Source organism: Mustelus asterias, chromosome 1, assembly GCF_964213995.1.
Source record: "Mustelus asterias chromosome 1, sMusAst1.hap1.1, whole genome shotgun sequence".
NCBI lineage: Eukaryota > Metazoa > Chordata > Chondrichthyes > Carcharhiniformes > Triakidae > Mustelus > Mustelus asterias.
In genome coordinates this window covers 197,529,719-197,546,310 of record NC_135801.1, presented here as the reverse complement: position 1 = coordinate 197,546,310, position 16,592 = coordinate 197,529,719, and the positions used below count along the sequence as shown (strand labels likewise).

The following is a 16,592-nucleotide window of genomic DNA, read 5'->3' as shown; positions in this document are numbered from 1 at the left end:
TAAACTCCATTTGCCATTTTTCAGCCCAGCTTTGCATCCTATCTATGTCTCTTTGCAGCCTACAACAGCCCTCCACCTCATCCACTACTCCACCAATCTTGGTGTCATCAGCAAATTTACTGATCCACCCTTCAGCCCCCTCCTCCAAGTCATTTATAAAAATTACAAATAGCAGAGGACCAAGCACTGATCCCTGTGGCACTCCACTGGTAACCGGTTTCCAGTCCGAAAATTTTCCATCCACCACCACCCTCTGTCTTCTGTTAGATAGCCAGTTACCTATCCAATCGGCCAAACTTCCCTCTATCCCACACATCCTTACTTTCTTCATAAGCCGACCGTGGGGGACTTTATCAAACGCCTTACTAAAATCCATGTATATGACATCAACTGCATTACCTTCATCTACACACTTAGTTACCTCCTCAAAAAATTTACTCGGGTTATTATTGCTACATGGTTTGAAAGGTGTGTTGCTTTTCCCTCTGACTGTAAGCCTGTAAAATTTCTGCTTAAAGACTTTTGGTGCAGTGCATCTTGGAGATGGGACACTCTGCTGTCACTGCTTGTTGGTGGTGGAGGGAGTGGATGTTTGTGGATGGGGTAGCAATCATGTGGGCTGCTTCATCTTGGATGGTGTTGAGCTTCTTGAGTGTTGTTGGAGCTGCACCCATCCAGGCAAGTGGAGAGTATTCCATCATACTCCTGACCTGTGCCTTGTAGATGGTGGACAGGCTTTGGGGAGTCATAAGGTGAGTTACTGCCATAAAATTCCTAACTTCTGACCTATTCTTGTAGCCATTATTTATACGGCTAATGCAATTCAATTTTGGATCAATGTTAACCTTCAGGATGTTGATAATATGGGATTCAATGATGACAATGCCATTGAATGTCAATGGTAAATCACCTTAAGAATAATGTGTCTCTTGGAGAACACTTGGGGAAATGAGAAGTGAACGGGAATACATAACATACGTAACTATAAGCTATGGTGTTAAATGACTTATATTTGCTAAATGATTAGCCCCTTGTCCTGAGACTGAGCCCCTGTGGTCTTCATTCCCCAGACAGGGGTAAAATCTCTCAGGGTGGCATTCTGCTGGTTAGATCTTCCAGTCCTCCCAAAGTCAATGGAACTTTTCGCAGACTCGCTGCATCCTCAGGGACGGGGCACTTGCAGACATTTCAATCTTCCTTTATACCAATCTGAGGTCCCTACCTGCTTCAAGAAGACAACCATTATCTCAGTACTCAGCGTGCCTTAATGGCTATCGTCCGGTGGTTCTGACATCCATCATTATGAAGTGCTTCGAAAGGATAGTCATGGCATGAATCAATTCCTGCCTACCAGAGTGCCTGGATCCACCACAGTTCGCCTACCGCTGCAACAGGTCCACAGCAGACTGCATCTCCCTGGTCCTACACTCAATCCTGGAACACCTGGATAACAAAGACACCTATGTCAGACTCCTATTTATCGACTACAGCTCAGCCTTCAACACCATTATTCCTACAAGACTCATCTCCAAACTACGTGGCACGGGGCTCGGCTCCTCCCACTGCAATTGGATCCTAGACTTCCTAACGCACAGACCGTAGTTAGTAAGGATAGGCAACAACACCTCCTCCACATTCATCCTCAACACCGGTGCCCCACAAGGCTGTGTCTTCAGCCCGTACTATACTCCTTATACACCTATGACTGTGTGGGCAAATTCTCCTTCAAGTCGATTTTCAAGTTTGCTGACGACACCACCGTAGTGGGTCGGATCTCAAGCAATGACAAGGCAGAGTACAGGAATGAGATAGAGAATCTGGTGAACTGGTGCGGCAACAATAATCTCTCCCTCAATGTCAACAGACGAAGGAGATAGCCATCAACTTCAGGAAGTGTAGTGGAGAATATGCTCCTGTCTACATCAATGGGGACGAAGTGAAAATAATCGAGAGCTTCATGTTTCTTGGTGTCCAGATCACCAACAACCTGTCCTGGTTCCCCCCATGTCAACACTATAGTTAAGAAAGCCCACCAACGCCTCTACTTTCTTAGACGACTAACGAAATTTGGCATGTCCGCTAAAACTACAGATGCATCATAGAAAGCATTCTTTCCGGTTATAACACAGCTTCGTATAGCTCCTGCTTTGTCCAAGACCGCAAGAAGCTACAACGAGTTGTGAATGAAGCCCAGTCCATCACGCAAACCAGCCTCCCATCCATTGTCTATACTTCCCGCTGCCTCGGCAAAGCAGCCAGCATAATTAAGGACCCTATGCACCCTGGACATTCTCTTTTCCACCTTCTTCCGTCGGGAAAAGGATACAAAAGTCTGAGGACACATACCAACCGACTCAAAAACAGCTACTTCCCTGCTGTCATCAGACTTTACAATGGACCAATCTCGCATTAAGTTGATCTTTTCACTGTACACTAATACATATGACGATAATAAATCAAATTAAAGAGATTAAATTGCATCATCTGTCGTGGTGGGATTTGAAGCTGGGTCCCCAAAGCATTAACCGAGGTCTCTGGATTATTAACCCTGCAACACTGCAACCCCCTCCCCGGCGATACAGCTGGGATGAAGGAACAGTGAATAACCAAATCATTTTCTTGTGTTTGGCTTGAAATCTTTTCAACCTGTTTGGCTGGTGTAACATTTTTCTTGTTTAATAAATGTTTTTTTGTGTTAAAAATCCATCAGCAGACTCTTGTGAACATGTTCAGTAACTTTCCTCTCAGGTGCCAAATTAAAGTTGGTGGGGGGCGGCGATTCTCCTGAAAAAATTCTCAGTGTCAAATTCGCGTAAAAACTGGAGTAAATCCTGCTGGTTTTTTCAGCGGGAGTTTCAAAATGAGTCTCCCATACTCTGCACTGCAGAGTGCACTAGCGCGAATCATGCAAAAAATCAGTGGGTGGGGCTTATTCCTGCTGGAGAGGCCGGCAGCATAGCACTGAGCGGGTCACTGCGCATGCGCCGATCTGTCAGAGCGGAGATGGTTCAAATGAGCCACTAAAGAAGATCTCATGTTTCGAAACTTTAAATATTGTGACTGGAGGTCACTGATTTCCCCAAATGATACTTCATTATAAGGTTTATTAAATCATAATTTAGGCCAATATAAAATAGCACGATAATTTCAATGATAAAATTCCAACATTACCGCTGGAAATTCTAAACAAGCTGAAATTTTCTGACAAACTTACTCAGCATTGCACATCACGTAATTATGATCCCTGTCCTTGCCACAGTTCCCAAAGTCAGATCCTTGCTGATTCGTAACCTCATAACAAACATCTTCAGCAGACGTTGCACCTATCAGAAAGAGAGAAAAAGTATTATTAAGAGTTGGTAGAAAAACAGAGGCCAGAAGTGAAACTGGTCCATGACACATCTGCCTCTTCTCTAGCTTGTCCCTGACTGAGAAGCCTTCAATCTTAAAAGAGTATTCATGTGAGATTAATCCCCATTATTGCAATCATCGATCTGCTTGCAATGACCCTTTGTCTCAATCATGCCAACTCCCCAGTTAAAGCGGATGCTGGACAACCCACAAATGCTGATTTGAGATAGGAACCCACAGCCCTCGCTGCAATTATCTTAATCCTTCACTGAACATTAACCCTCATGTCTTTTCCAAAGGAGGTACACATGGAGTGCACTGTCTGTGGCAGGCGGAACAGTGGAGAAGAGCGCTATGGAGGTGCTAGGCTCGCCAAGGAAAGGAGCTTCATTCTGATGAGCCAAGTGCAGCAGGGCCCAGGCCCCCCTCCTGAACCACAGAGTAAGACTCACAGGAACACTGTGCATAGGCAACTCTCAAAAACAAGTAGGTAAAGAATTCAAATATCATTTCTCCAGATGAGCGAGAGACAGTGGGCCCTGTTTTACCATTTTGATTCGAAGTGCTGGTCAGACTAGAAACTGGGAGTGTTTCAGATCCGACTTTTAGACCCGTTCTCAGGCGCTCCCATATGCACTCTGCCTGAAAAAATATCAGCAATTCCGAATCGTGCTGTAGAAGCCTGTGGGCAGGGCTTAATGTGCCCGAAACGCTGCAGCTCCGATCAGCGCCTCCAACTGCACACACGCTGACAAAATAATGATAGAACGCAGCTCCCCTGCCACATCGCTCCCGGGCCGAATAATGTCTCCCTCTGGCCCCCAAAGACATTGCCCCACATCCACAGCATTATTGACCCCCTTAACCCCCCCTCCCCTCCCCCACCCCTCCGCGGCACTCTCCCCTGTTCCCCCGACCGGTCTCAGGCAGAATGGCAGCGGACCCCTCTTCCTCCCCACTGATCTCAGGCAGAGAGATCCCCGCTCCCCTCCCACCTCGGACCCTCCCGGACAAGGCCCCCCCATCTCCTCCGGACTCCGACGGCTGTGTGACACCTTCCTCTCTCTCCCCTGCCCCCAATCATTGAGGAACTGATCCTCCTCCCCCCCCCAGCCCCCCATCAGCACACCTGCAAGTGCTCACTTGCCTTCCCCTCAATGCTAACAAGCAAACTGCTTGGAACTTGCTGGAATGCCCTACCAAACTGCCTGCAGCTGATCTGCCCGAACGAGGGGCAGCTCCATAAAAAACTGAAGAATGGACAGGCAGCATTCCAGGACAATGTGCGCACGACCAGCCCTCCACCCTCCCGCCACCCCCCCCCCCCCCCCCACACCCCCACCCCCCCGCCCCCCCCCACCCCCCCGTTTATCTGAGAGTGACCTGTGGAGGCTACTAGATGCAGCAGAGGTGAGGCAGAACACCCAGGAGGATGCAGACCCAGTGGGGCTGATGGCAATGTGGCCTGGGAGGCAGTCGCCGCCATGGTGAGTGTCAGGGCACTGGCCCTCCGAAACAGGAAGCAGTGCCGCAAAAAGTTCAATGACCTCATCAAGGCAGCAAGGGTGAGTTCTTAACCCCATCTATCATCTTCCCCCAAATCACCCCCAGATCCTCCCACCCCCAGCACCCTGCATGTTTCCAGCCCCTGATCCCCAAGCATCTCCTTCCAATTCTCCCCCCATAAGAGCCCCACTGCGCTTGCCCTCTAAGGGCCACCACATGATACTCTGCAGGAGTCACACCATCATTTCTTTCATGGCTCCTTCTGTTTCCATAGGAGAAGATCAACCATGACAGCAGAGAGAGGCGAAGACAGGGGGTGGTGAGCCAGGTCTCCAGGTCCTCACCCCCTTTGAGGTGCAGGCGCTGGAGCTCTCAAGGGAAGGGGAGATGCGGGCTGTCAGTGACAACACGGTTGGGCTGCCGTCAAGACGTGAGCACCTGTCAATCCTCCACTCAATTTGAAGCAACTTCTCGGGTGCATGACTTTTGGGTGCGAGGGGCAAGGTATAAAGGAGATGTACGAGACGTGTTTATTTGCACAGAGAGGGTAGTGGGTGCCTGGAACTCGCTGCCGGGGGAGGTGGCGGAGGCAGATACGAGAGTGACCTTTAAGGGGCGTCTTTACAGCAATGTGAATGGGATGGGAATAGGGGCATATGGGGTTACAATTCAGATCGGCAGCCTGGTCACTGCAGGCTTAGACGGCCGAAAGGCCTGTTCCTGTGATGTAATTTTCTTTGTGCTTTGTTCGATGTTCATTGGAGATATGTGAATCACATGCTTTGCATCCCGAATTCCTCTCCCTCCCTTGCAGTTAACCTTGTGTCCTGTGTTGCAGGGACAGATCCAGATGCCCCGGTACCTTCTGGACTACAGGCCCCTACTGCAGCTCCAGCCCATTCTGGTCTGGTCAGCTCAAACGAGTCCTCGGAGGATATGGGTGAAAAGGGGCCTCTGAAGGTGGCACTGTTTTGGCATCAGCTTCCACCTCACAACTCACCATCCCAGATACTCTCACATCAGTGGGTCCAGTTAGTGGTGAGGCTTCTGGGTCACTCTCTGGTGAGCACGACACATCTGCTGATGTACATCGGGTGGAGGAGGGAATGTCCGAGGCCTCTGGCTAACAGGGGCCTACCGGAAGTGAGGACTCAGCTGTCCCCAGGCTACAAGATGGAGGATTTGCATTTCCTGTCCAATGAAGAAGACTTCAGAGGGATGAGGGTAATAAGATCAGGGAAGGTGAATATGCAGGGGAAGAGGCCGAGCAAGAGCCAGATGAGGCAGATATGCATGTGAGCCACTCACACCCTCCAGATGAGAACTGCAGACCACAACAAACACTGTCACAAATCCTCTGTATACACAGAGAAAGATCCTGGAATTCCCTTCCTAACAGCATTGTGGGCGCACCTACACCTCAGGGACTGCAGTGGGCCAGGAAAATCACTACCTTCTCAAAGACATTTAGGGATAGGCCTAGCCAGCGACGCCCACATCCCACAAATGAATAAAAGAAAAAGAATATAACCTAACTCTGAAATACAGAGTGTTCGCCAACAGGCCACACAACACTGTTTGAACTGAAAACGTATCCCTATTCCAAGTCTGCACCACACTGTGGGTCCAATGCAGAATCGCTACTCAGTAGTAAAGTGAGAACAAACCTCTTCAGTCATCACTCGTCAACCCTCCCGGGGTAGACGCTGCGTTACTCAAAATGTAGGGAAAGGTGAAAGATGTCCATAAAGGTAATAAGTAGCCTAACTTAACAGATAGTTGGAGTAAAACACCCAACTGAAGGCACATGCAATCCAGCAGGAAGTATCAGCATAGGCCCAGAACTAAAACTGTTTCAAGAACAAACACCAAATGATGTGACAGTGTGATGATTCGGATGCCAAATACTGCAACCAGAGAAACCAAGTAACTTGTTTTAAAATGTGTTCATTCATGGGATTTGAGCATGGTTGGTTCGACCAGCAGTTACAGTGCTTCAGGCGCAGAACCAGGCACATTTGGAATGTGTTGTGTTCACCACTACACTGTGCTGCTATGATTGAGAATGCATTTCGAAACCTGCCCAATGTCATCAAAATCCCAGAGTTACTGGTTCAACAGTCACCGTCACAGTACACCTAGCATCCCTCGCCCTGCATGCGGACCCCCACACTCTGCCCTTTCTCATTTTGGTTGTAAATGGGCAGCACCAGAAAAAGTGGTCGGGAATCTCCGTTTGCAAAGAACAAAGGAAAGTGCAGCACAGGAACAGGCCCTTCGGCCCTCCAAGCCTGCGCCGATCAAGATGCCTGCCTAAACTACAACCATATGCACTTACAGAGTCCGTATCCTTCCATTCCCATCCTATTCATGTATTTGTCTAGTTGCCCCTTAAATGCCGCTATCGTACCTGCTCCCACCACCTCCCCGGGCAGCGCGTTCCAGACATTCACCACCCTCTGTGTAAAAAGCTTGCCTCGCACATAAAGTTTTCCCCACGCACCTTAAACCTATATCCACTAGTTCTTGACTTTTCTAGCCTAGGAAAGAGCATCTGACTATCCACTCGGTCCTTCCCACTCATAATCTTGTAAACCTCTATCAGGTCGCCCCTCAACCTCCGTCGTTCCAGTGAGAACAAACTGAGTTTCTTCAACCTCTCCTCATAGCTAATACCTTCCAGACCAGGCAACGTCCTGGCAAACCACATCTGTACCCTCTCCAAAACATCCATATCCTTCTGGTAGTATGGTGACCAGAATTGTACATAATATTCTAAATGAGGCCTAAGTAACTAACTAACTAACTAACTTGTACATAATATTCTAAATGAGGCATCTCCCTCTGCGACTGGATCCTAAACTTCCTAATTCAGACCACAACCAATAAGGATAGGCAACAACACCTCCTCCAGGATCATCCTCAACACCGGTGCCCCACAAGACTGTGTTTTCAGCCCCCTACTATACTCTTGTCAGAGGGGCGAGGTATAACTCAGATACCAGAGGGACGTTTTTTACACAGAGAGTGGTGGGGGCCCGGAATGCGCTGCCAAGTAGGGTGGTGGAGGCAGACATGCTGGCATCGTTTAAGACTTACCTGGATAGTCACATGAGCAGTCTGGGAATGGAGGGATACAAATGAATGGTCTAGTTGGACCAATGAGCGGCACAGGCTTGGAGGGCCGAAGGGCCTGTTTCCTGTGCTGTACTGTTCTTTGTTCTTTATACACCTATGACTGTGCGGCCAAATTCCCCTTCAATTCGATTTTCATGTTTGCTGACGACATCACCGTAGTGGGTCGGATCTCAAAGAACGACGAGACAGAGTACAGGATTGAGATAGAGAATCTGGTGAACTGGTGCAGCAACAATAATCTCTCCCTCAATGTCAACAAAACGAAGGCGATTGTCATCGACTTCAGGAAGCGTAAAGGAGAACATGCCCCTGTCTACATCAATGGGGACAAAGTAGAAAGGGTCGAGAGCTTCATGTTTTTAGGTGTCCAGATCACCAACAACCTGTCCTGGTCCCCCCATGCCGACACTATAGTTAAGAAAGCCCACCAACGCCTCTACTTTCTCAGAAGACTGAGGAAATTTGGCATGTCTGCTACAACTCTCACCAACATTTACAGATGCACCATAGAAAGCATTCTTTCTGGTTATATCACAGCTTGGTATGGCTCCTGCTCTGTCCAAGACCTCAAGGAACTACAAAAGGTCGTGAATGTGGCTCAATCCATCACGCAAACCAGCCTCCCATCCATTGACTCTGTCTACACTTCCCGCTGCCTCGGCAAAGCAGCCAGCATAATTAAGGACCCCACACACCCCAGGCATTCTCTCTTCCACCTTCTTCCTTCAGGAAAAAGATACAAAAGTCTGAGGTCACGTACCAATTGCTCAAGAACAGCTTCTTCCCTGCTGCTGTCAGACTTTTGAATGGACTTTCCTTACGTTAAGTCGATCTTTCTCTACACCCCAGCTATGACTGTAACACTACATTCTGCACTCTCGTGTTTCCTTCTCTCTGAACAGTATGTTTTGTCTGTATAGCGCGCAAGAAACACTTCTTTTCACTCTATGTTAATACATGTGACAATAATAAATCAAATCAAATCAAAATCTAAGGTTCTGTACAGCTGCAGCATGACCTGCGAATTTTTATACTCAATGCCCCAACTGATGAAGGCAAGAATGCCGTACGCCTTCTTATCTTATCCTTATCTTATCTTATCTTATACCTTATCCACCTGCATTGCCACTTTCAGTGATCGGTATGCCCAGATCTCTCTGCCTGTCAATACTCCTGAGGATTCTACCATTTACTGTATAATTCCTACATGCATTGGACCTTCCAAAATGCATCATCTCACACTTGTCTGGATTAAACTGCATCTACCATTTCTCCGCCCAAGTCTCCAACCGGTCTACATCTTGCTGTATCTTCTGACAATCCTCTTCATTATCCACAACTCCACTAATTTTTGTGTTGTCTGCGAACTTACTAATCAGACCAGTTAAATTTTCCTCCAAATCATTTATATATACTATGAACAACAAAGGTCCCAGAACTGATCCCTGTGGAATACCGCTAGTCATGATGTGGAGATGCCGGCGTTGGACTGGGGTAAACACAGTAAGAAGTTTAACAACACCAGGTTAAAGTCCAACAGGTTTATTTGGTAGCAAAAGCCACACAAGCTTTCGAGGCTCTGAGCCCCTTCTTCAGGTGAGTGGGAATTCTGTTCACAAACAGAACTTATAAGACACAGACTCAATTTACATGAATAATGGTTGGAATGCGAATACTTACAACTAATCCAGTCTTTAAGAAACAAAACAATGGGAGTGGAGAGAGCATCAAGACAGGCTAAAAAGATGTGTATTGTCTCCAGACAAGACAGCCAGTGAAACTCTGCAGGTCCACGCAACTGTGGGAGTTACAAATAGTGTGACATAAATTCTGATTCTAGGATCGCATGATAAAGACTCAGGAGGAAAAAAGCAGAAATATTTATGTGAAATAGTGTGACATAAACCCAATATCCCGGTTGAGGCCGTCCTCGTGTGTGCGGAACTTGGCTATCAGTTTCTGCTCCGCGACTCTGCGCTGTCGTGTGTCGCGAAGGCCGCCTTGGAGAACGCTTACCCGAATATCAGAGGCCGAATGCCCGTGACCGGGCATGCGGTCACGGGCATTCGGCCTCTGATATTCGGGTAAGCGTTCTCCAAGGCGGCCTTCGCGACACACGACAGCGCAGAGTCGCGGAGCAGAAACTGATAGCCAAGTTCCGCACACACGAGGACGGCCTCAACCGGGATATTGGGTTTATGTCACACTATTTCACATAAATATTTCTGCTTTTTTCCTCCTGAGTCTTTATCATGCGATCCTAGAATCAGAATTTATGTCACACTATTTGTAACTCCCACAGTTGCGTGGACCTGCAGAGTTTCACTGGCTGTCTTGTCTGGAGACAATACACATCTTTTTAGCCTGTCTTGATGCTCTCTCCACTCCCATTGTTTTGTTTCTTAAAGACTGGATTAGTTGTAAGTATTCGCATTCCAACCATTATTCATGTAAATTGAGTCTGTGTCTTATAAGTTCTGTTTGTGAACAGAATTCCCACTCACCTGAAGAAGGGGCTCAGAGCCTCGAAAGCTTGTGTGGCTTTTGCTACCAAATAAACCTGTTGGACTTTAACCTGGTGTTGTTAAACTTCTTACTGTGAATACCGCTAGTCACAGCCTTCCAGTCAGAAAAGCACCCCTCGACTGCCACCCTCTGTCTTCTATGACCAAGTAAGAAGTCTCACAACACCAGGTTAAAGTCCAACAGGTTTATTTGGTAGCAAATACCATAAGCTTTCGGAGCAATGCTCCTTCGTCAGATGGAGTGGTCTCTGTTCTCAAACAGGGCACAGACACAGAAATCAAATTACAGAATACTGATTAGAATGCAAATCTCTACAGCCAGCCAGGTCTTAAATGCACAGACAATGTGGGTGGAGGGAGCATTCAACACAGGTTAAAGAGATGTGTATTGTCTCCAGACAGTACAGCTTGTGAAATTGTGCAAGTCCAGGAGTCAAGCTGTGGGGGTTACTGATAATGTGACATAAATCCAACATCCCGGTTTAGACCGTCCTCATGTGTGCGGAACTTGGCTATCAGTATGACCTTCTATGACCAAACCAGTTCTGTATCCATCTTGCCAGCTCTCCTCTGATCTTGTGTGACTTCACCTCTCGTACCAGTCTATACGGCTACAACAGTGGTTCAACAACAATAATGGGAATAGTGGCTTTAAAATGGCTATTCTGGCTGAGAGTGAAGCATGCTGGGAATTTTGGTCAATTTATAGATTAAAACCAGATGCAGATCGTAAAGAGGCTCTGGTCTGGGAGCTGTGATCTGAAGCTTCCTGTGTTGGTCAGATCCGGGAAGTTGTTTAGATTAACTGAGACATCGTGGCTCCGATTTATGGCTGCTCTGTATGGAGTATGCAGTTTGAACTAAGTGTAATGGTTTCATTTAAAAGTAATTTCACTGGATGTTCGAGCCATGTGATCCATTTCTGGTGACACAGTTGGCTGGATGACAGAGAATCTTCCGGAAGCAAGCGGAGAATTGTGGATAAAAGACATGTGAGTTCTTTGTTTGGCAGCGATAACTTGAAGAGAACAACCATCGCAAAAAGCTTGTACCCTGAAGGATACTTCAGAGAGAAGAAGATTGGTTCTACATCGAGGATATTTCTTGGCCAAGGTTTTCCTGAACTCGGTAGTATCGATTTTCAGTTAAATAGTTAAAATTGATGTTCAGTTAAAGTTAAAGTGCAGTTTTAGAGTTAAAGTTCAGTTGAGAGTTAAAGTTCAGTAAAGAGTTAATGAGTTGCAGCTGTTTATGTTTGAGTTGGTGCTAGAAGTGTTAAATAAAGAAATTGTTGAATTACTGTCCTTGTTTGTCTCATTAAACTGGAATACTTGGAAGGTGTTTAAGTTAAAAGCTGTGTAACACTTGTCAAAGGCTTTATTGAAGTCCATGTATACAACATCCACTTCCTTTCCCTCATCTATCACCTTCGTCACTTCCTCGAGAAACTCGATCAAGTTAATGAGGCACAAACTCCCCTTGCCATTTTGTTTTCCCTCCAAACCAACTGTGGCTGCTTTTGTTCTTTTCTCCCCCGCCGCAATCACCCTCCCCCCCCGCCCCCCACACACACACACCTGATTCCCTTTCACTTCCTCAAAACCTGTCACATTTCTTGCCTCAGGTTTCCCAAACTTTCATCCATTCTCATGAAAGGTTACAGATCTGAAATAGTTATCCGGTGTCTCTCTCTCCCCAGGTGCTGCCTGACTGTTGAGTATTTCCAACATATCTTTGTGTTTATTTCAGATTTCCACCACCTGCAGTATTTTGTAATCAGTTTGACAATGCTGGTGTTCAGTGTGTGTGTGCACGACTGTTCTGTAACAGTCTGGAAGGTTCCGGACTCACCTTCACCCCACATATCCTCACACTGCTTATCTGCAGACTGACAGATCCCGTTGTTACAGTAGAAGGTTTCACTGCTGCACGAGTGGCCATCTTTCAGAAACACATTTTCGGGACATTTCGAACCATCTCCTGTACAGAACTCTGGCAAATCACAGTCTCCCATCACAGGCCGACAAAGAGTGCCAACTGGAAGTAACTGCATAATAAAGGCAACAATTAAAACACACCGACACTCTTGGCATGTCTGCTACCACCCTCATCAATTTTTACAGATCATAGAAAGCATTCTTTCTGGTTATATCACAGCTTGGTTTGTCTCTTGCTCTGCCCAAGACCACAAGAAACTACAAAGGGTGTTGACATAGCCCAGTCCATCACACAAACCAGCCTCCCATCCATTGACACTGTTTATGCTTCTGACTGCCTCGGAAAAGCAGCCGGCAGAATCAAGGACCCCATGCAGCCCGGACATTCTCTCTTCCACCTTCTTCCATCGGGAAAAAGATTCAAAAGCCTGAGGTCACGTACTAACTGACTCAAGAACAGTTTCTTCCCTGCTGCCATCAGACTTTGCCTTATATGAAGCTGATCTTTATCTATGCCCTAGCTATGACTGTAACACTACATTCTGCACCTTCTCCATTCTTTCTCTATGTACGGTATGCTTTATCTGTATAGCGCACAAGAAACAATACTTTTCACTGTATCCCAATACATGTGACAATAATAAATCAAATTTTAAAAAATCAAAGCGAGTGGTTTTCCTGCGGGGAGGAGCAAGAAGTAAGTTGATAAATTCCTGGATACTCAGGTGATCTCAGATCGAAGACAAAATCTCAGCCAGTCCTCCAATACCCTGTTTGTACCTAAACCTGCTGTGTACAACACAGCTTGTCCCAATCAGAACCTACTTGACACTCTTTGCAGCAGGGGCCAGTGGATGAACATACTGCACCAGGTTTCAATTTACAGGTTGATGCCTCACAGCAGATGTCCGAACATTCCTGAAAGTGAAACAAATACAGAAAATTCTGATTATTGATGTGACATTTCGGCATGGTAAGTAGTTTCACTTCATCAAAATTAGGAGATATAATATCTGTATCTAACCCCGTGCTGTACCTGTCCTGGGAGTGTTTGATGGGGACAGTGTAGAGGGAGCTTTACTCTGTATCTAACCCTGTGCTGTACCTGTCCTGGGAGTGTGTGATGGGGACAGTGTAGAGGGAGCTTTACTCTGTATCTAACCCCGTGCTGTACCTGTCCTGGGAGTGTTTGATGGGGACAGTGTCGAGGGAGCTTTACTCTGTATCTAACCCTGTGCTGTACCTGTCCTGGGAGTGTTTGATGGGGACAGTGTAGAGGGAGCTTTACTCTGTATCTAACCCTGTGCTGTCCCTGTCCTGGGAGTGTTTGATGGGACCCTGTAGAGGAAGCTTTACTCTGTATCCAACCCCGTGCTGTACCTGTCCTGGGAGTGTTTGATGGGGACAGTGTAGAGGGAGCTTTACTCTGTATCCAACCCTGTGCTGTATCTGTCCTGGGAGTGTTTGATGGGGACAGTGTAGAGGAAGCTTTACTCTGTATCTAACCCCGTGCTGTACCTGTCCTGGGAATGTTTGATGGGGACAGTGTAGAGGGAGCTTTACTCTGTAACTAACCCCGTGCTGTACCTGTCCTGGGAGTGTTTGATGGGGACAGTGTAGAGGGAGCTTGACTCTGTATCTAACCCCGTGCTGTACCTGTCCTGGGAGTGTTTGATGGAGACAGTGTAGAGGGAGCTTGACTCTGTATCTAACCCCGTGCTGTACCTGTCCTGGGAGTGGTAACCAATACTGGATGTTGCCTATAGTTTTTAAACCTATTGGATGGGGAGGGTTAATTTATACATGGCATGAAAACGGCTGGATAGGTAGATTAGGTTAAGAGTTCGGAATTTATGCTGGCAATGTATTAAATGGTAGTGAGGCCATGACTGGAATACTGTGTGCAGTTACAATCATCGCATCACAGGAAGATGCAATTTCACTTGAGAAGTTGCAGAGGAGATTTTTTGAGAATAGTGGCCTGGACTGAAGAATTTTAATTATGAGGAATTCATAGAAACCCAACAGTATAGAAGGAGGCTATTCAGCCCATCGAGTTTGCACCAACCACAATCATAAGAACATAAGAACATAAGAAATAGGAGCAGGAGTAGGCCATCTAGCCCCTCGAGCCTGCCCTGCCATTCAATAAGATCATGGCTGACCTGAAGTGAATCAGTTCCACTTACCCGCCTGATCCCTATAACCCCTAATTCCCCTACCGATCAGAAATCGATCTATCCGTGACTTAAACATATTCAACGAGGTAGCCTCCACCACTTCAGTGGGCAGAGAATTCCAGAGATTCACCACCCTCTGAGAGAAGAAGTTCCTCCTCAACTCTGTCCTAAACTGACCCCCCTTTATTTTGAGGCTGTGCCCTCGAGTTCTAGTTTCCTTCCTAAGTGGAAAGAATCTCTCCACCTTTGTTCCGAATGCTTTGTGCATTCAGGCAAAGTGTCCTTATTCCAGCTTTTATCTGGACCCGAATTGTTGAAATGTTATTAACCTCCTCCCTCTTACACTGTCTGTAACCCTTCTCGGTTTGCGAGCTAACTTCCTCACTCCCAGTCACCTCGTCTCGATCCCCTCCCCCCAACCTATCTAGTTTAAATTCTCCCCAGTAGCCTTAGCTAACCTTCCCGCCAGGACAATCCCACCAGGCCCTATTCCCGTAACCCCACATATTTACCCTGCTTATCCCCTGACACAAAGGGGCAATTTAGCATGGCCAATCCACCTAACCTGCACATATTTGGACTGTGGGAGGAAACAGGAGCATCCGGAGAAAACCCAAGCAGACACGGGGAGAACATGCAAACTCCACACAGACAGTGAACCGAGGCCAGAATTGAACCCGTGTCCCTGGCGCTGTGAGGCAGCAGTGCTAACCACTGTGCCACCGTGCCGAGGAGAGAATGGATAGGCTCGGGTTCTTTTCTGTTGTACACAGGAGGCTCAGGGGAGACATAACGAGTTAAAAGCTTATTTATTACTCACAAGTAGGCTGACATTAACACAGCAATGAAGTTATTGTGAAAATAAGTGAGGTATAAAATTATAAGAGGTGAAAATAGAGGGGAGAAATGTTGTTGGCTTGCCTTGATTGAAGGGTTGAAAGGTAGGGAGATAAGGTCTGCAGGAAGAGGTTGTAGGTTTAGAGGGAATCCCATGCAGAGGATGGTAGAGATCTGGAACTCACTATCTGAAAGGCTGGTAAAGGCAGAAACCTTCATCACATTTGAATATGCTGTTGAAGTGCCGTAACATACAATACTGGGATCAAGAGCTCATTAACTACCAATACAGACACATTGGGTAAATGATCTCCTCTGTGCTGTAAATTTCAATAATTTCTCTGTCTAAACTAAACAAATAATCACAATTCAGAATGTAAATTCAATCCTGGACCAATTCTTTACATTAGCCTGGACTCCGTGCTGTAAGAAATAAAAGTACAAGGTTGATCTGTCACAATATTCAGGTTTGCCATCAGTGATAAAGTTATCATCAATAAGTCCCCAGAAGGAACCCTTCCACTTATCTGCCTCGTACTTACAGCAGGGTTACCGCAATCACACTCCTCGCCTGTCTCTGTGTACAAGTTGCCACACTTTGGGCCCCCAATAAGCTTGGTAAGATCTGGCAGATTGGAGAGACAAAACCCAACTCCCTGGAGCAAGGCTCTCTCCAAGTCATCTCGGCTGCAACTGCTGAAGGTTGTTGGTAATGCAATACTGAAGACAAAAACACATCAGAGTGTCAAATGAGAGAAAGTTCAACCATCAACAAAGAGAAGGAAGCAAGCTCCACATATATTTCCTCAACACCATCACCCAGACCTGTGACTGCTACTGTCTGCAGGCAAAGGGCTGCAGGGAATGGGAACACCTGCAGCTTCTACTGAGTCACATACAGTCAGCACAGAACTGCTCCTTCATCATCACTGGATCAAACTCCTGGAAGTCCCTAGCTAACAGCACTGTTGGAGCAAGACAACAGTGGTTCAAGAGAGTGGCTCAGCACTGGCTTCTGGAGGGTAATTACACATCAGCAGTAAGTGCTGGCCTTGCCAGTGATGGACACATTCCACGAATGAATGGAAAAAAACACAGAAACTGGTGCAATAAATGAA

At 46.7% G+C, this 16,592-nt stretch overlaps 1 protein-coding gene across 1 annotated transcript in view; it reads right to left on the bottom strand.

Moving 5' to 3' along the window:
- LOC144480555 (disintegrin and metalloproteinase domain-containing protein 12-like) overlaps positions 1–16,592 on the bottom strand; it is a 156,494-nt gene that overhangs the window by 69,547 nt on the left and 70,355 nt on the right. The window contains exons 12-15 of the mRNA XM_078200180.1: positions 16,017–16,194; positions 13,283–13,375; positions 12,372–12,567; positions 3,215–3,323 (exon numbers count right to left, since the gene is read on the bottom strand). Coding sequence (XP_078056306.1) covers positions 3,215–3,323; positions 12,372–12,567; positions 13,283–13,375; positions 16,017–16,194 — 576 coding nt within the window. The remainder of the gene's footprint in view (positions 1–3,214; positions 3,324–12,371; positions 12,568–13,282; positions 13,376–16,016; positions 16,195–16,592) is intronic.